This window comes from Chanodichthys erythropterus, chromosome 21 (assembly GCF_024489055.1).
Source record: "Chanodichthys erythropterus isolate Z2021 chromosome 21, ASM2448905v1, whole genome shotgun sequence".
NCBI lineage: Eukaryota > Metazoa > Chordata > Actinopteri > Cypriniformes > Xenocyprididae > Chanodichthys > Chanodichthys erythropterus.
In genome coordinates this window covers 33,625,364-33,645,810 of record NC_090241.1, presented here as the reverse complement: position 1 = coordinate 33,645,810, position 20,447 = coordinate 33,625,364, and the positions used below count along the sequence as shown (strand labels likewise).

At 35.5% G+C, this 20,447-nt stretch overlaps 1 protein-coding gene across 3 annotated transcripts in view; it reads left to right on the top strand.

Annotated features, from left to right (window-relative positions):
- The first annotated feature begins 8,140 nt into the window (after positions 1-8,140).
- The window catches only part of slc38a3b (solute carrier family 38 member 3b), a 30,221-nt gene continuing 17,914 nt past the window's right edge, over positions 8,141-20,447 (top strand). Inside the window, exons 1-6 of one of the 3 annotated variants that reach the window (XM_067374142.1) lie at positions 8,141-8,320; positions 12,960-12,993; positions 16,498-16,642; positions 17,824-17,844; positions 17,932-18,013; positions 18,182-18,297. In XM_067374142.1, coding sequence (XP_067230243.1) covers positions 16,539-16,642; positions 17,824-17,844; positions 17,932-18,013; positions 18,182-18,297 — 323 coding nt within the window. In that variant the 5' untranslated portion in view covers positions 8,141-8,320; positions 12,960-12,993; positions 16,498-16,538. The remainder of the gene's footprint in view (positions 8,321-12,959; positions 12,994-16,497; positions 16,643-17,823; positions 17,845-17,931; positions 18,014-18,181; positions 18,298-20,447) is intronic. The other 2 variants (XM_067374141.1, XM_067374143.1) reach the window with 2 other exon arrangements.

The following is a 20,447-nucleotide window of genomic DNA, read 5'->3' as shown; positions in this document are numbered from 1 at the left end:
ACTTGCCTCCCAAGTCGGAGATGCCTGTTCGAATCCCACTCAAAGGGGGCAAAGTAGAACCAGAGGGGTTTCATTGGTGCCGTGACCCAGATGGGAGTGAGGTTTAGAGGGTGAGTGTAACGGAGGCCAGCTAGTAAGAGCTGTGTGGGTAAAACTCACTCCCCTGACCTCAAGAGGTTCACTAGTAAGTGACTCTAGAGCCTGCGGTCTTTACCATCCCTCGTTAGTGCACCTGCCTCCCATGCCGGAAATGGTGGTTCGAATCCTGCTCAGAATGGGGCTAGTAGAACTGGAGGGGTTACATTGGTGCCATGACCCAGTTGGTAGTAAGGTTTAGCACTTGTGTGTAACGGAGGCAAGCTAGCAAGAGCTGAGCAAGTAAACCTCACTCTGCTGGCCTCAAGAGGAGCGCTAGAGACTGCAGTCTTTACTCTTCTTGTTAGCGCACTTGCCTCCCAAGTCGGAGACGCCTGTTCGAATCCCACTCAAAGTGGGCAAAGTAGAACCAGAGGGGTTTCGTTGGTGCCGTGACCCAGATGGGAGTGAGGTTTAGAGGGTGAATGTAACGGAGGCCAGCTAGTAAGAGCTGTTTGGGTAAAACTCACTCCCCTGGCCTCAAGAGGTTCACTAGTAAGTGACTCTAGAGGCTGCGGTCTTTAGCATTCCTTGTTAACACACCTGCCTCTCATGCCGGAAATGGCAGTTCAAATCCTGCTCAGAATGGGGCGAGTAGAACTGGAGGGCTTACATTGGTGTCATGACCTGGGTGGGAGTGAGGTTTAGCGGGGTGAGTAGAACTGGAGGGTTTGCATTGGTGCCGTGACCCGGATGGGAGTGAGGTTTAGCGGAGTGAGTAGAACTGGAGGGTTTGCATTGGTGCCGTGACCCGGATGGGAGTGAGGTTTAGCGGGGTGAGTGTAATAGAGGCAAGCTAGAGGCACACTAGCGATTGACACTAGAGACTGTGGGTTTTAGCACCCTTGTTGCCGTGCCCGCCTTCCAAGTGAGAGACGTCGGTTCGATTCCCGCTCGGAGCAGGTCAAGTATGACCGGTTAGGGCTGCACGATTATTCGGACTAATAGAAAAAAACATTGCAATCGCACTTAAATGATTTGGCTTAGTGCAATTTTGAAATAGCAAAGCTGCGATGGCTCCAAATGCTAATCCCTCTGAAATCACTGCAAGTTTGAATCGCTTATAATGTGCATTTGAAAAAGCAACATGCGTCAAACATGAGAAGCATTTATTAACATCTTGTCCAAAAAAAGACAACATTTAATAACATGTTTTTACTCCAAACTCACTTCATAAGCGTCATTCTGTGAGATGATGTGGCTTCTTACACAGAACAAGGCAGTCGTGTGTTTATTAGTCAGGTTTAATCAATCAAAGTGTTTCAGTCTTCTGTTATGGGATTTCCTGGAATGACGCATGTTGTACTTCAGCAGCAGGGCATATTTGCAGTTTCTGTGTTAGAGGGCCCACTGGCTTTCAGATGGAGAAGCATTTACTACTGATCTCAGAGCCCTACAGCTCTGACAAGCTGCGCATAAACTAATCGCAGCCTTTGCCAAATCGCATGTGATAAAATTGCAATAAATTGTGCAGCCCCAGGACCAGTTACATTTGGTGCTGTGATCCGGATGGGAGTGAGGTGTAAGGGTGAGTGTAAAAAGGCAATCTAGTAAGAGCTGAGCGAGTGAACCCCTTGCCTCAAGAGGCACGCTAGAGACTGCAGTTTTTAGCTTCCTTGTTTGAGCATGTGCCTCCTTAGCCAGATAATGCAATCCTGCTCGGAGCGGGGCGAGTAGAATCAGAGGGGTTACATTGGTTCCGTGACCTGGATAGGAGTGAGATTTAGGGGGGTGAGTGTAATGGAGGCACGCTAGTAAGATCTGTGCAGGTAAACCTCACTCTCCTGGCCTCAAGAGGTGTACTGGCAATTGAGGCTAGAGGCTGTGGTCTTTATCGTCCCTTGGTAGTGCACCCCCCTCCCATGTTGTAAACTCCTCTCAGAATGGAGCGAATTGAACCAGAGTAGTTACAGATGCATATTATAACTTATTTAAGGTTTATGATTATCTCATTCTTCTAGATGCAGCTGGAGTCTTTATAACAGTGGTCCATAATGGTCCATCTTTCCATAATGCGAAGAGCAATCTTCGATATCAATTTAAACACCCACTTTTGCACGCTCATGGCGCCGGGCCTGCATGGTACTGTAAGGTATCAAAGAGTTCTCTTTAGTATGAAAACAGTTTTTTATGTGGTAGATTTTTATGGTATTTAAAAGTCCTTTTTTTGTAATTGTAATAGGTAATTGTAATATTCTTGTAAAAATAAATGCTTTTAATATTGAATAGATGACATGACCCTCTCGCATTTGGAAAATTAATTCAGAAACATGCTGTTTTACATGCTGGGAAGATTATCAGTGTTTTGGTTTGGGGATGTTAATAGGCTGTTGTCCGGATTTTAAACAGGTCACCCAGTCAGGAGTCCATGTGAGCGTCCGCCCACCGCTCTCTGCAAACAGCACATTACGAATGAAATCTGTAACTCTAAGAAACAAACCCAAAAAATAGGCAGTTGCGAAATTAGTTTCACAATCAAAGGAGGAGATGGACTGTGTTAGTCAAAAGTTAGGCTTCAGATAGGAATGTTGTTCCAGGATCAACAAAACATGTTGATCCAGGAACATCTTAATTGGCAAAATCATATAGTTAGATAGATAGATAGATAGATTTGTAGATAGATAGATAGATAGATAGATAGATAGATAGATAGATAGATAGATAGATAGATAGATAGATAGATAGATAGATAGATAGATAGATAGATAGATAGATAGATAGATAGATAGATAGATAGATAGATAGATAGATAGATAGATAGATAGATAGATAGATAGATAGATAGATAGATAGATGTTTTTCATTTTCTCTGTAGTTGTTTTCTCTCTCAGTATATCTGAATGATGGCACTGGCACAGGTATGATAACATAGTTAGGAGCTCCTCCAAAATCAATTAATCTTTTGCTATTAGAATAAACCAGTCAGATAACAGTACATCGCCATGGTTACGCTCACCACGGCAGTTGAAAAGGGCAGGTGAGGGATAACATGACACTACATACTACATACAGACATGATTTGATGCATTTGTTGTCGCGCTCAACCTCGGTCACAATTCTCACGATATTAGGAAGACGATTTCCCTCCTGCCAGCACAACTCAATTCAGCACACATGAACCTGCTGAACCCGTGAGGAAGCAGAGGTCAGAATTTATATGAAGCACTATCAGGTTTCCTGTTGGGTGATTGGATTTTACATAAGGCGAACATTTTGCTATAAGAAAAATAATCCATTAGTTGCATCACAAAAAAAAAAAAAAAAAAAAAAACTGTGTTGACATCTATAGATGTTTCAAAACAGCACAAATGTACCAGTAGTAAGTAAACAAACATTTGTCAATGTCCTTTTTTTGTTTTTGGGGACTAATGACACATCAGATTTGCAATAAGTTGACAGATTTCCTAACATGCTGTTCGTAACTCATTCAAGATCATCTGGTTGGATCATGTTAAAAAAGACACAATACATTTTACATCTTAATTTTTAAAAAGTATTTCACTAAAGACCTTTTATAAGTTTTAAGGTTTGTTGAGAAAATTTGACCTGAATTAATGCATATATATATATATATATTGAAAACGTTAATTTAATGGATTAGTTCACTTTCAAATTAAAATTTCCTGATAATTTACTCACCCCTATCTCATCCAAGATGTTCATGTCTTTCTTTCTTCAGTTGAAAAGAAATTAAGGTTTTTGATGAAAACATTCCAGGATTATTCTCCTTAGTGGACTTCAATGGAGCCCAAAATTACAGTTACAGAGCAGCTTCAAAGGGCTTTAAATGATGCCAGACGAGGAATAAGCATCTTATCTAGTGAAACAATAAGTCATTTTATAAAAAAAAAGCAAAAATATCCTGTGTCAGGATATTTATTAATATATTAAATTAATATACTAAAAGAAGAAAGTCTTATACATCTAGGATGGCTTGAGGGTGAGTAAAGCTTGGGCTAATTTTCATTTGAAAGTGAACTAATCCTTTAAACTACAGTGAGTGTTGCTCTTCCTGTTCCCATCCCAAACTCACCACCACAGCAGTGCTTGTATGTTGTAGGTGGTTGCCAGGGTGTTGCTATAAGGTTGCCATGGTGCTGTTTAATTGTTGCTAAGGAGCGTCACCTGCGCACTGCCAGGATTGATTTTATGTTATGTTTTTATTATGTGTGTGTGTACGGCAGTTGTCCGTGAGGGACTGCGACCATTTTACTTCCGTTTTGTATTTGTTTATTTTGTATTAAAGTTTGTGAAGGTTTGCCGGTTCCCGCCTCCTTCTTCCCGTATATACGAACTGTGTTACAGTCTTGATCATATACAGTACGGTACTTCAGAGTGTTCTAATCTATTGTGTTCTAAACTTTGTATTGTTGTACTTTCTTTTCACATACAAATATATAGTACAAATACATAAAACTACATGTGATATATGTTTACAAATTTTTTTTTTTACTGGTTATTGGTTGAAAATAATGAAACCACACAAAGAGTTTTATACAATATTCAGACATATGATATGCTTATCTTTTTTTCTGAAACAATTTAGATAATGTACTTTTGTAAATTTAAATGGTAATTCTATTAATGCATCGATCATTTGTCAAGTACAATGTTCCTGGATCAAAATCTTTGTCAACCAATCAGATTTGATGGACAAGTTTACAGTTTATGTCAAGTTTAGGCTTGCAACCAGTGTTAGGTGCTTCTACATCAGTGTTCTTCACCTATCATTAGAGATAATTTATGGGTAATGTTAGATTTAAGGGTATGGATAGAGTGTATAGGGGTATGATTAAATTTTCAGATAGAAATGTTGACCCAAGAAGGCGTCTAACTCTGCAAATCAGGACATGCCCATTTGTCTGCTTCTACAAAATGGAAAAAATCAACAACATTTGGAGAGTCTTCACTCACATCAGTTAATGACTGTGCGCTCTGAGACTCTAATCCACTCTTCTGTCCGGGGAACTGGAGTGAGGCTCAGCTGTAGAGTCAGGAGGGCACGTTTACCCTCAGATTTACCCACGGAAACATTCCATTAAAGTCATTAGTCTGGTCGAGCGGAACTGTACAGTGCTTTTGACAGCACTGGCAGATGCTAATTTACCACTCACTGTGACACATATGCAAAAGCCAGTGTGTTTTCTGTGATGGAAAGGCAGCTGCTTAGTCTTTTATTAGTGAAGAAAACCAACAAGAATCTGATGAACTGCGTTGCAGCCATCGCATCAGGGTGAACCTGATTTCACCAAGTAAAACATGTTTCTGGATCGACATCTTTGTTTACCCTGCACAACATTTCAATCAACCAATCAGATTTGAGGGACACGTTTACAGTTTATCTCAAGTTTAGATTTAAAACCAGGGTTAGGTGCTTCTACATCAGTGTTTTTCACATATCATTTCCCTCTGATTTTAGGGTTAAGTTATGGGTAGGGTATGTTTAGGGGTAGGGATAGGGTTAGGACTATTTTTGTTTAGACCGGAATGTTGTACCAGCTATGTTGACCCAGGAACATGTTGTATCAAAATCACGGTAACTGTCTTATCAGAGGTTTTGAAGTTGATGCAGTGTTTTTGTGTCTGTCAACATGTTAGTCATGTTTACTAAATCAAGCTGTTACTAATATGGTTAGAATTTTGAACAAAGAGTTTGAACAAACTACTAACCATAAATATTAAACTTCAGAGTGTGAGATACAGTGTTATTTTTGTATTATTTATTATAGTTTTTTATTAATATTTTAAATTAACTTTAATTTTCATTTTTATTTTAAGTATAGTAATCTTTATTTGTATTTGTTTTTAGGAATATTTCTTAATAGTTTTAATTTATCTTTAATTTAATTTTTTTTAATTTCACTTTTAGTTTTAGTTTTTTTTTCAGCTAGTAATTTTAGTACTTCAATTTAAACTTTCAACAATTCTCATTTTTGTTTTTTCATCTAATCTTTATATTTCTTTTTATTTCAGGTTTATTTCAATTAACAAAAATGTTTTTAATAGTTTTAGTTAACGATGACAACACTGGTAAGACACTACTGGTAGCAAATTGTGTGGCTTTAAGGTGGACTATTTTTAGTAAGCAACCACTGGGTGCAAGTGCCTAGCAACACCCTAACAACCACACAGCATGCCCTAAAATCATGTTTGCAATGTTATTTCAGTATTATTTATAATAGTTATAGTTTTTATGCTTATATTTTCATTTTAATTTTAGTTTAATTTTATTTAGTGCTTTTGACATTTTATTAATTTTCATTGATTTTATTTATAATCTGTTTTAGTTTTATTTCTAGTTTGTTTTATTTGAGTTTGTAATTTTAGTATGTAAGCTTAGTATCAAGTATCTAGTTGCCAAGGCAAATTTTAGATAACTTTGTAGTTTAAGTTTTCCATCATTTATTTATTTCAATAAACAAAAATGTTTTTTTTTTTTTAGATTAAGTAAACAATAACAACACTGGTGGCAAGTTTTGCACAGTCAAGCATGACTCATGATGAATTCTTCTGAAAGTAAAAATGATGTTTATCAGACAATCATTAACAATCTTCACTGATTAATTAACAGGTAAATAACATTTATACAGCACCGCATGTGTGTGGATTTAGCAGACAGCCAATGGTTTCTCTCTCTTGCATGTATGCACTGCTAAATTCAGATGGCATTCCATGGCGCAAATAGATGAAGTGTTGGTGAACAGCTGCAGTGGCTGAGGTATATCCATCTGACGCACACACTTCCAGGACTATATTTAAACCTAATGGAGACAACGAGACACTGGACATCTGCTGAATATCAGTAGCTCTTTCACTACTTTGTTGAATGGATCATCCCTGTAACGTGAAAATGGACCCTCGTTCACAAACACACAGATAGAGGGACAGACGAGGGTTCTGTGCTTTATAGGGCATGTTGGCTGTAGGTATTCTCAGCTCTGAAGACACAGTTGAAATGTAGCCTACTTTAGGGTCCCGATTGATTTGATAATGCTGTGCTAAAAAAATAATAAATAAATAAATGATTTATAAGTTATATAAAGTAATTAAATTTAATTGTTATTTAGTTATTTAATAAAAAATGTTATTTTATAAATTGCATTTTTTATAAAAAATATTTTTATTTTATTTTATTTTGTTTTAATTTGATTTATTTTATTATTTTATTTCAATTTTTATTTTATTTTATTTTATTTTATTTTATTTTATTTTATTTTATTTTATTTTATTTTATTTTATTTTATTTTATTTTATTTTATTTTATTTTATTTTATTTTATTTTATTTTATTTTATTTTATTTTATTTTAAACTAGGGTTTTTACTCTTAGACAGGTAGAGGAAATCAAAGACCTTTTAAAGTTTGACCATGTGATGTTTTCTTACATCATTTACTAACCTAACTAACTAATCACTCTATAATTGACTTAATAAACAGTAAATTGCATTAAATAAAGGGATTACTAAAAATTACAGTTTAATAATGTAATGTAATTTAATTATTTGTATTAATTTTTGTATTTAATAAATTCTTTTTATTTCATAAATTCTATTTTTTTATAGAAAATATTTATTTTTATTTTGTTTATTTCATTTTATTTATTTTTAAACAAGAGTCCTCTAATAAGAATCCAGAATAAGATAAAGGTATTTTTGCTCTTACATGTAGAGGAAATCAAAACCATGTGATATATCATTTAGGCTACTAACCAACTAACTAACTTACTAAACTGTAAATTGTATTAAATGAAAGGATTATTTACTCTTATAATGTACAATATTCTTATACAGTATTCTTATTTTACTTCTTATAATTCTTTTATTTGAGTGTTACCAGTTTTCATTTATCCTGTACCAAGAATATTTTTTCAGGTTATCAATACAGTTTTTCTTCATGGATCTCTCGGAAGAAGTGGGAGGGGCCACTGGAGGGTCTCATCGGCTGCCATTGGACGAGCTCCACAGAAGGCGGGACCTAAACAACCCCCCACTACTCATGCATACAGCCTTCGCCAATTCACTTCATTTCTCAAAGCAGTGAGAAAAGCGCTTTGTCTCTATTGTGGTCAAACCACACGAGGTGAAGAACTACAGGAACATAAAGCATCGGAAACACTGGAAACTAAACCGAGAACATCATTTCTCATTATAGTCGCGAAGATCTTCAGATCCAGGGCTCACTGACTGGTAAGTGATACATGTTTATTGGCAGTGTGTGATCTGTTCGTTTTTATGAAGGTACTTTTCATATGCATAATCTATAAGATTAGAAAACAGAAATAAGTGAAAGAAAATACTTCGGTTAAATTGAATTGTTGTGGAAAAAGGACTCATTGTGAATATATCTGATAGTGTGGGCGCAAATGTAACATTTTTGATTCTCTTTGTGATGGTCAGGACTGTATTATACGAATGTTAATTATATCCTTAGCTACTTATATTTACTTTGCATATGAGTGACGTCACGTACTTTTTTGTCCAGCTATATTGCTTTTCAATAATTTACCAAAAATACAGTTCATACAGGCAATGATCTGAATACACCTCTTATGAAAATTCTTGAAAATATTTGATTTTAAGTGATTTATATGTTTTTATGTGGCTTAAAAGTTTAAAAATGCATTAAAAAATTCTTAATTAAAGATAAAAAACAAATTAAAAAGCTCAAATAAATAAAAATAAATGTTAGTAGACTGAGAATAATTTATTATTAGTGATAATATTGATTTCAAAAGCAGACTATTATTAACTTTGGTTAATTTCTTGAAGTAATTTGATGTATTTCTGTCCTTATTGAGGCACATTAATAGTCTAATGTGCATTCTGCTGTCCTCAGGGGCCGGGAAGTGGCTAAACAGCATTAGAAGAATCATTAATTGCTCTCTGACTGACAGATTATAAATCTTTTTGGTTAGTGTTGAAAATGAGATCTATAAAGATGCATAAGTAGCTTATTTGCATTTTCCTTGCACCTACTTGCATGTTATAATACATATCTGCTGAATTTTAACAGGATCTCTTAACATGTATTGTATACTCAGTTACATCTCCAAATGGGGTTTGCTCTCTAGCTGAGCTTAAGAGAGTGTACTTGGGTTTTAGTTCATGGTGGTGTATTGAATATTGGCATTCCAGATGGCCTGTAAGGATGACAGCTATGTATCTCTGGGTTCTCTGGACCTTATGCTCATCAGTCAGGGGATGAGGGGTCAGAGGTCGGGGAGAAAGTTAGAAATCACCCCTGAGTTGGTCAGCAGAAGGTACTCTGTAAAACATGAAAAAATTGAATGGTTTCGACATGTTAGTTGGACAGAAGTGTATTTCCTCAGCAAACCTCACAAGCTGACTAAAACTGTAACAAAATCAGATTTTAATTTCATGTTATATTTTAATGAATGGGCTAGGGATTTAACCCTCACAAGTCGATACATATCAACAGTTTTGATACCATAATAAAAATATTCATGATTCTGAAGCTGAAAATACAGAAAATTGACATTTAAAATAATGTAGGCCGCTTTTTACTGGTAACATAAGACATTTGCTATTATCGTAGACCCCTAATATCCCCCATTGCATTATTATATATTATATTCAACGTTCGATACAGTAGTTCAATGTAGAACTGACACTAAAACTCTGTGAGCTTGAATTTTTTCTCTCGCAGTAATTTTCATTTTGGGTGAACTTATACACAATACATACTGTCTTTCACTATCCATGATACATAATGTTGCATTTTTGTATTGCGATATATTGTGAAACGATATATTGTTACCCCGTAGAATGGGCCAATACAGTATGACGCACTTTTAATGAGAATGGACAGTACCGGTCAATCAATAGTTCACATGATAGCCAATATCAGAAGAGGTGTGACCGTGTGATGAGGCAAAATTCTGTTTTTCAGTGAACCATTGCAATCAATGAACGTGAGTAAACAAGAATGACCCAGAATTTTCCAGAGACATACACGTGACATTAACTGAACGTGCCCGACCAATCGTATCCTTTCCTCAAACTTTGTTCTGGATGTAAACATTTGCATCCAGTGAGGTCTGAGCTTCTGAGTTGGTGCTGACAGACGAGAGGTCGCTGACCTCACGCCCAAGGCCAGAGATGAGCCTATGATTTCGTAGGAAAGCATGTCTGATTTAAGTGAGGAGTTCATGTATGTATACACTTGAGCCTGAAGTTACAATGTGACATTTGTATTTGTAGATCACATGTGAATTAATTGAATGTCTTGATCATACATTTTTGTACGATCTGCTTACGTCCCATTGGCGGTTAGGTTTAGAGGTGGATGTTCACAAAGACTATAGAATAACACAAGACGTGTCACTCGTATTGTTTTGAATGGGAGAAAGTGTAACGCGCAATATGACGGAATAAGTCCCGCTTTCTAAAGACAAGAGCCAATCGCTGACTGGTAATGTCATCGCGTCACTTCAGCGGCCGTTAGAATCACTGGTTTCTATGGAAACAGTCAGACGCGCGCCTCCGAAGAGACACACATTTAGGTCTGCGCATTAGCTTGATCCAGCCTGAAAAAAATATTTTTTTTTTGTCATGATTCGAGCGCTTAGAAACTAAATTTATGAGTCGGTTGTTGTTAGATTTCATTGGTGATTTCAAATATCAAATTTAATCGTAAGGTTGACAAACAGTTTTGGAGAATCTGATGTTTCCCCATTCAAAGAGATAGGAGCTGCATGATGCCCAGGATGCCCGAGAGATGGCCGCCGAGTGAAATGACTTGTCTTAAAGGGACTTTGATGTTCATGCTTCATTCATTTCTAAAAAACATATGTATCCGTACAAATGACATTGTATGAATTCATACAAAATCACCTCATTGTAAAGTAGATTCTAAAAAATGCTGGGTTGTTCCAACCCAAATTTGGGTCAAATATGGACAATCCCAACTTTTGGGTTAAAATTTAATTTAACCCAGTGGCTGGCTTTGTCCATATTTGACCACAATTTGGGTTGAAACAACCCAGCATTTTTTAAGAGTGTACACTCTAAAAAAAATGCTGGGTTAAAAACAACCCAAGTTGGGTTGAAAATGGACAAACTCAGCTATTGGGTTGTTTTTAAACCAGCGATTGGGTTGTTTTGACCCAACAGTTGGGTTAAATGTTTGCCAAACCTGCTGGGTAGTTTTATTTAAATCAACTATTGTTTAAAAATGACTGTATTGCTCACTTAAATGAACCCAAAATATGTTGGAAATGAACATTTTATTGATAAGTTTAATGAATAATAATTCAACAATAAACATTTATTAAATTGCTTATTAATAAATGTTCACCTTTTGATTATTATTGTTGCCTCTAGTCATATTATGTTTCTGCTTTTTAATTTCCAATTTAGGTTAATTTTAAGCCAGACATACAGTCATTTTTAAACAATAGTTGAGTTAAATAAAACTGTCCAGCAGGTTGGGCAAACATTTAACCCAACCACTGGGTTTGTCCATTTTCAACCCAACTTGGGTTGTTTCTAACCCAGCATTTTTTTGTGTGTAGTTACATTTTCTCATAAGATTGATTTGGTTGGAATAAGACTTGATTTTTTATTTATTAGGAATTGATTGGATTGGGAAAAGTGGCTGTTATGTACCAGAGTCCAGTCAGGTGGATGAAGTGAGTTGATAGATGGACAGAAACAAACATAATACAGACAGAATAAGTATGTCACTGAACTTTATCGCTAAAACAAACCTCAGTTGACAGTCTGGTAAAGAGCAATCATTGCACTGGGCAGGTCCTTTTGACCTCAAAGAGGTTGAATCAGCCCTGACAAAAGTGTGCCAAGACATGATACTAGCGTGGTATTCTAAGAAGTACCTTGGAAATAATACCATGTTACATAAACATGGTATCATTAAGTATCATAGTAACACCACCACAGTTTTTATTTTTAAGGTGTACAGTTACCAAGTGCTTGGTGTGGTTAACATCAGGGCTAGTAGAGCGCTTGTGGTGAAAGTGTTGAACCTCAGTTTACCCCCCAGAACCCTCTGGGGCATTAATGTAAATTGGTGGGCAGGTGGCCTTTTGGCACTCAAATTGACACTTGGTGAACCTCGGCCTTGCTCATAAAGAGAAGAATTAATGTTTGTTGTCTGCTTCTACACTGAAAATCTGTCATTTGCTTTAGATTGCTTTTTAAAATAATGTTTTAGAAAGCAAAGACTGAGCTATGTGAATCATTTTTCTTTAGTTCAGGACCAATTTAAAGGTACAGAAACCCTCATCTATTATTTGGAAAATCACAGAAGGAGGCATTCAGGGTGTCAATTATATGTGATTCACTGTTTTTGAAACAGTTCAGCCTGCCTAATTAAAAGCTCCCTTGTGTAAGCATGAATTTAATTGACATTATCCACATGTTTCAAATGAGTTCCTGTACTCATCATCACCACAGTCAAATCACATTCAGTAGTGTGATGTCACTGTCTGCAGATGTTGACAGCCACACTTGCTACCCAAACAGTTAAGCATTTTAAGTGGTTAAAGCCTGTTATCTGCCTCCTGCATGCACACACACACACACACACACACACACACACACACACACACACACACACACACACACACACACACACACACACACTTAAGATGACTGTCAATCATCTGTGGGAACCAGATGTGGGAGTTTTGTGTTCGGTCCAGGTCAGAGAATTTGAAAAGGGATGAAATGATGTGTAATAATTGTCTGTGAAATATATACACCCCACAAAATTACTTTGTTAATCACATATTTGATTATTAAAAATGTTCCTGGTGATAATGCGTCATTTCAATCATTTCAATAGGTACATCAGAGCTCTCTTTGCTTTGCAGATAAAGGTACATGTCTTTTTTTATATTTTATTATTATATTATTTATAATTTAAATTTATGAAAAATGTTATTTTATAAAAAATGTATACAATTTTTATTTTAAAATAAAAAAAATCAGCATTTATAAGATAATTTATAATTATATAAATTTGATATATATTTTATATATTTTTTTATAAAAAAGTTATTTTATTAAAATGTATATGATATTTTAAAAATAAAAATGTATAATTTTAATTCTAAGGTGATTTATAATTATATAAATTTGAAATGTAAAATGTATGTACACACACACACACACACACACACATATATATATAGATTTATAGATAAAGATTTATTATAATAAAAATATAAATAATATACAAAATATTATAATATACTTGTATTAAATAGTGAAACATGTATGAAAAAGGATTAAGAAACATTTTTATTTATAGTTATATAAAAATGTTCCTTACATTCCTTTTCATAAATTCCCATAATTTATCCCATGAAAACTCCTCAGGGAAAATGATGCTTATGGGACCATGTTGAACCTCAAAATGAGTCATATTAGCTCTACTGTTCAAAGGGGAACATCTAAACATGGTCTGTTATGGATGTGTGAAGTGCCAGACCTTCCACACTAGCAGGCATGGGCTTCAGGAGCTGAGCCTGCCAACCAATCAGAGCAGAGGTTGTGTTCTCTCTGCTATTGGCATCAAGAGCTGAGATGTTTTGATGGAACATGGAACAAACTGGCCAGGACAGACTTATACCTTGTAAATAAAGATCCAGACCCATAACATTTGCACTTGCTGTGTGGGAAAAAGCATTTGACCTAAGGAAAAAATAACAATAAAGTCAGTTTATAATTTAATCCATCTCCTTGACTCCAGCAGCCTCATAAAATAGATTGAGAGAGACGTTTTACAAAGGTCATTGGCAACTGTTCACTCGTTGTGCATGAGGCTTTTTTAAAGGAGACATAAAATGTGTCTGTAGATTTTGTCTAGAGTCAATCTTGTCTTTTCTCTTGACCCTAGTTTGAGGTGTTGGTCAGCGTGATGTCTGTACAGCCCGTTTGATAAAGCAGCACATTGCTGAATGGACGTCAAGGACAGTGCATTGTGTGAAACAGCTGTGAGAGATGATGAAAATGACAAAAGCATGATGGGTATTCTTAATACCGTACTTTACACCTGAGTTATCGTATTTCACTCGTCTCAAAAAGTAGTTAGTTGTTGAAGATTAACCCTAAAATTTCCTTTTATCCACTGTTTATTGCTAATTATTATTATTATGTGCTTTTACATGCTCTTTTTCTGACCCTCTACTTGTGTCTGTCAAAAAGTTGGAGCTAAATTTTTCAGATCAGACATATTTAATAACCTTGAGCTTAATGTTTGAGGGTCAGCTCAGCATTAAGCGGTGTTAGTGCTGTCAAAAACGTGTATCACAGGCAGGACTTCATACCTCACATATCATTATCATGTGAAATTCAAGCTCCTGTTAGAATTTACAACCCCTTTTGGACCCCAAGGAAGAGCTGCTGTTTGTGCCTGATCAAAAGCTTGTCACGTTATCATGTTAAATCTGTTCCTGTAAATACAGTGGTAATTGAACAATACCTCAGTAAGGATAAAATGTAAGGGATAATGTACAATCAGCTGGTCATTATTGCACAATGAACCCTGACAGGGTGATCAGGTTTATTTTGAGGGGTTTGTTTTGCGATAATGACTGAAGGTACATTATCTCACTTTTTTTCTTTTTGGATGTTAAAATAATAGAAAACCATGTCTATTTTAAAAAAAAAGTTTTTTGTTCACCAAAGCTACATTTATTGGATCAAAAATACAGTAAAAACAGTATTATTGTGAAATATTATTACTATTTGAAATAACTGATTTCTATTTAAATAGATTTTAAAATGTAATTTATTCCTGTGATCAAAGCTGAATTTTCAGCATCATTACTCCAGTATTTAGTGTCACATGATCCTTCAGAAATCATTCTAACATGCTGATTTCTTATTATTTCCAAAATCTTTATAAATGTCTGTCACTTTTGATCAATTTAATGTGCTCTTCCAGAATAAAAGTATTAATTTCTTAAAAAAAAAAAAAAATCTTACTGACCCCAAACTTTTGAACGACAGTATAAATTTAAACAACTATTTAGATCACATAAATCAACATGGTAAGATTTCTAATCAGGCACAGAATATTTCGAAAAGTTACCATGGAACTCTGACACAGCATTATTGCTGCTAGTTTTACATTTTAATAGTGCTGGAATCTAATCTCATGTCTGCATCAGTCTCATTTGGAAATGGACTAGACTTAAGACTTTCCCCAAATGAACACACTTCATTCTTCTTTCCCTCTCAGACGGTTGTTGTTGTGAACGGTGTGTGTTAAATTTATCATGACAGCTAGCCGTCTCAATGGCCCTACTATTCAGTGGACTAAAACCTCAATCATAAAATAAACATTGACGTGGTAAATGTTATTGAGCCTCCGTTTTTCCAGGGAATGTGAAGAGACTGTTCGCTGAAGAGCGAGAACATCTGCTGGCCTAAAATTACACCCTGGTGGGCTGCGTCTCATTGTTATCATTGAAAACTGATGACTTAATAGCATGCATAAATGGAAATTAGGTCTCATGGGAAATCGGTGAAAGGCCACTAAATCACTAATAATCCTGGTGAATTTTTAGTAGACATTTCTTTAGGTGGCCGCACTGCTCTACCTGAACAGACAAGTGCTAGTGATGTAATCGATCAGGCTGATTTGAGATGATTTCTAGAGTGATTTTGTGCATTACTGACAGGTGCTACACAATGCAATACTGTTGTGACGATGAAACATAATAAGAGAACAGAAATTTTCATCAAAATGGGTTAAAATGGAACTAGATTAAAATGGACTAGATTGTTTTTGGAAATGTACACTAATTACATAATTTTTATGCACATGCAATGCATAAAAGTACAATGCTAATACATGAGTATAAATGGTATACTTAAAGCTCCACAGTATTACCATCTGATCCCATGACGCTTTTAGTATATAGTTAGAGTATATAGATTTGGAACATATGCAGTATTATTTTAATATTATTTATATGCTATTATAGTATTTATTTATACTAATGCATTGATCTATTCATTAATACTATAATATTTTTCGATTAACTTTTGGTTTTACATTTTCATGTGATTTTTAGTAGTTTCTTTTTAATATTTCTAATTAGCTTTTTTATTTCAGTTTCAGTGCTTCAGCTTAACATTATTTATTTATTTCAGTTAATTTCCAAAGCAATATTTCTAATTTTCATGTAACTTTCTCAAATAATACTTGCATTTTATTTTATTTCAGTTTGTGAAAACAATTTTTAATAAGTTTTAGTTAACAGTAACAACCCTGGACATTATGAGACCGATTTTTATGTGTTTGATGCATAGTTAATAATTTTATATAGTTGAATTTGTAAATTGTTGTCAAAATCTTTTATCCTTTTCAGCAAATCACACAGAGAACTGCGGGATATCGACTGCTTCCACCATGGAACCTGCCAGATCAGAAATGAGTATCCTACCCAATGGGAAAGGTCATGACCTGGGAGAGGAAATGTGCATGCCGATGAAGACTATGATGGAGGAAGAACAGTAAGCACTTTTGCATCACTCTAATTATTCAGTTTTATCATAGACTTTGGATATACTAAGACAGTGCTTTCATATTACTATGAATGGGAGAAAGTGCAACGTGCAACATAAGTCCCGCCTTCTATACAAAATAGCCAATCGCTGTCTGGTAAAGCCATTGTGTCACTGCAGCTGTTGCAATAGAAACAGTCAGTGTTCTGACTAGGGCTGCAACGATTAATCGCGATTAATATAAAATCGCGTTTGCAATATAAAAGTCTGTTTACACGTAATATATATGTATGTGTTCTGTGTATAATAATTATGTATATATAAATATTTATGTTTATATGTATTATAAAATATATATATAAATATATATATATATATTAATAATACATGCATATATTTCTAAACTTTATACCTGTATGTGTGTGTATTTATATATACATAATTATTATACACAGAACACACACATATATATTACATAAACACAGACTTTTATTTTGCAAACGATTAACCGCGATTAATCGTTGTAGCCCTAGTTCTGACACACTTATGCCTGCACATGTGAATAGGCTGGTCCAGCCTGAAAAATCAAATTTTTTTTGTCATGATTTGAAACTAAATTTATGAAACAGTTGTCGTCAAATTTCATTGGTGATTTCAAATATGAAATTTAATTCTAAGGTTCTTAATTCTTAATTCTAAGAATTCGATGCTCCCCCATTCAAAGAGATAGGAGTTGCACTTGTATGACTGCTATAGCTGCCCAAGAGGCGTTTTAAGGATGGCCGCCGACTTATAGTGACTTTGGTTTTATTAACATTTCGATTTTCATTGTCATGCGGCAGTAAGATAAATGAATTGCATGTGACAGGAAGTGTTTGCGTACCACCTGCATGGAAAACCGGGCCACTTTAAATAGTGGTTCTCAACTGGTTTTGCTTATGGTTATTAGCATGTTTTCCCAATCAGAACAGACCTGCAACACACCTGACTTTTATCATGTTCATTGTGTGCTACTGTACTGAGATCAATGCAAACTTTGCAAACTTTGTAGCTTACATTTGTGTATATCTCAAAGCACGTTTATCTTCTGGCATGGTGTGTTGACTTGTGGGTTTGTCTAAGTGCATGTGTACCCTCTTTTCTGCCCCTGCTCGGTGATGGACCCTCTTACACTCTCTATCAACCCTCAGAAATGGTACCCATCACGGCAGGTATGTAAATAACAGAAAACCACTAGACGAAGAGAAAGTTAGTTGATGATCAAGATCGTTGTCATTTAAATGTCTTCCATCCAACAGATTTGATGATCCTGAGAGCACACTCGCTGAGAACATTGAGTTCCTGCCCAACGGTGATGGCAAGAAGCCACGTTTCACTGATGTAAGTATGGGCAACATTTGCCGTGAACTTTCAAGCAACCAACAGCATATCACGATTGCCACGTAGAAACTAAACAATGTGTTGATGTTTGCCAATGTAGCAGTACTGTTGGTGTTTTTGTCATTTTTATCTGTTTTAGTTGCTTATCAATGTCATTTCCTCTCTCAGTTTGAGGGGAAGACCTCTTTTGGCATGTCAGTCTTCAATTTGGGCAATGCCATTATGGGCAGTGGGATATTGGGATTGGCCTACGCAATGGCCAATACTGGCATACTGCTTTTCTTGTAAGTGAAATACCTTCATTACCCTCTTAATGACAAATTGGCTGTAAAAGTAATCCATTGTTCTATGTTTGTTCTGATGTGAAGCATCACTGAATCATCTTATAGTCATGCAAATGAACTGGTCATTTCCAGCCCTCAATGAATCAGCATTTTAACGTAATCTGAATGTCAAGCATTTGGCAGCCCATTGGCTGTCTAATTGCCATGGTAATTAAAGTATTGTTCTACATCTGTTATTTTTCCAGAGAAGCTCTTGAATAATTGAGTGTTTCCTCTTGAAGGCTGTTGATGTTCATGAACATGGGTGTACCAGACAGTAAAGTACATGTAAACCACCGTTTAGCCTTTTTTGGAATCCTCAGCCCTTGTTTCGGGGGTTTTAAAGTACTTAAAATTGAAAATTATAAACAACTCGTCAAATTATTTATGACAATAAAATAATTACATTACATAATAATGGTAGACTGGGTAAACCCAGCCTGATCTGCCGGCGATTTGATTTTGTCCGGCAACTCAGTCTTGAAACCCGTACATTCATTTCTACTGCTTCTGTTACACTTTTGCGGGAACCAATCGCAGACTGACTTATCCACCTTGCTCGCTATTGGCGGGTATAACTCAATGACGATAGAGAAGCGACAGCAAGCACGACCATCAATCCAATTCCTTTAAACCTCTCGACGATGCTGAATGACTTCTTTAGTTTAGCAAACAAATCGCTCGAGTGGGTGTAAATACCACTCACTTTCATGTTTTTTTTTTTTTGCACAACCTGCAAAAAAAGAGCTGTTTTCCATGTCAATATACAGTAAGGTGTAATTTATTCCTGTGATCAAAGTTGAATTTTCAGCATCATTACTCCAGTCTTCAGTGTCACATGTTCCTTCAGAAATCATTCTAATATGATGATTTGCTGCTCAAGAAACATTTCTGATTATTATTAATGTTGACAATTTTTTCACATACAATTTTTTTTTCCAGGATTCTTTGATGAATGGAATAAATAAAAAAGCTTTTGTAACATATTTACTGTCACTTTTGATCAATTTAATGCATCCTTGCTGAATAATTTCTTTAAAAATTCTAACTGACCCCAAACTTGAACAGTAGTGTATAATGTTACAAAAGCTTTCTATTTTAGATAAATCTTTTGAACTTTCTATTCATCAAAGAATCCTGAATAAAAATTGTTTTCAACGGTGTTCAACATTGATAATAATCAGAAATGTTTCTTGAACAGCAAACCAGCATATTAGAATGATTTCTGAAGGATCATGTGACACTGAAGACCGTGTATATATATATACTAATGCAAAAATGAAGAAAAAAAGCAATATGCTGATTTTGAGCTATATGCTATATGTTGACTAGCAGTACTTACTAAATAGAGTATTTTTCCAAGAGTAGAGGAGGAGAGCTAGCACATGCATTTTTGTGACCTCCCATTTAATGTTTATTTCCCTCCTCCTTAAAATTTTCCACTCATTAGCTCCACCCCTCTCATCTATCAACGGCCCCAGAAAGGCCATGACCTGGGGTGGCCACGCCTCCTCTGTTCTCCAGACACATCCTTCTTTTTAGGATTACCCTGCCCCCATCCAAATATAGTTGTTATATTTGGTTTCCTCTCAGGCCTGTCTTGATTTGACTGGGGGAGGAGAGCGGGGAGACGTCTGAGGCGTCCTCCGCTCCAGTCAGGTTACAGGGAATTGAATACTACTGATCAAATAACCTAACAGGTTAAGACTGCTTCCTCCAAAGATAGTCTTATTTCCAGGTATATAACAATAAATTCATCTACCTCATGTTGGTAGAAACCTCACACATGCCTCTCGGTTCCAGAGGACAAATGTTTCTAATGTTGCCTTTATATTAGCCTTCCATTTACAGTCCCATTTAATATTTAAATAGCCATATAAATAAAATACACTGCTAATAAAGAACATTTGTGTTAACATCACAGAGCGGTTAACCATGTGATGGACAAATACATGCATCACAACAGAAATAAATAATGCAAAATCACATAATTCTGTTGAAGATGTGTCAATTGTAGAGCACAGGTACTGAGATTACTTCTTGTGGTTAATGTATGCTGAATTGTTATGCAGCTGTTGAAGTCAAAAGTCTCTGAGAACATCCATCTCGTT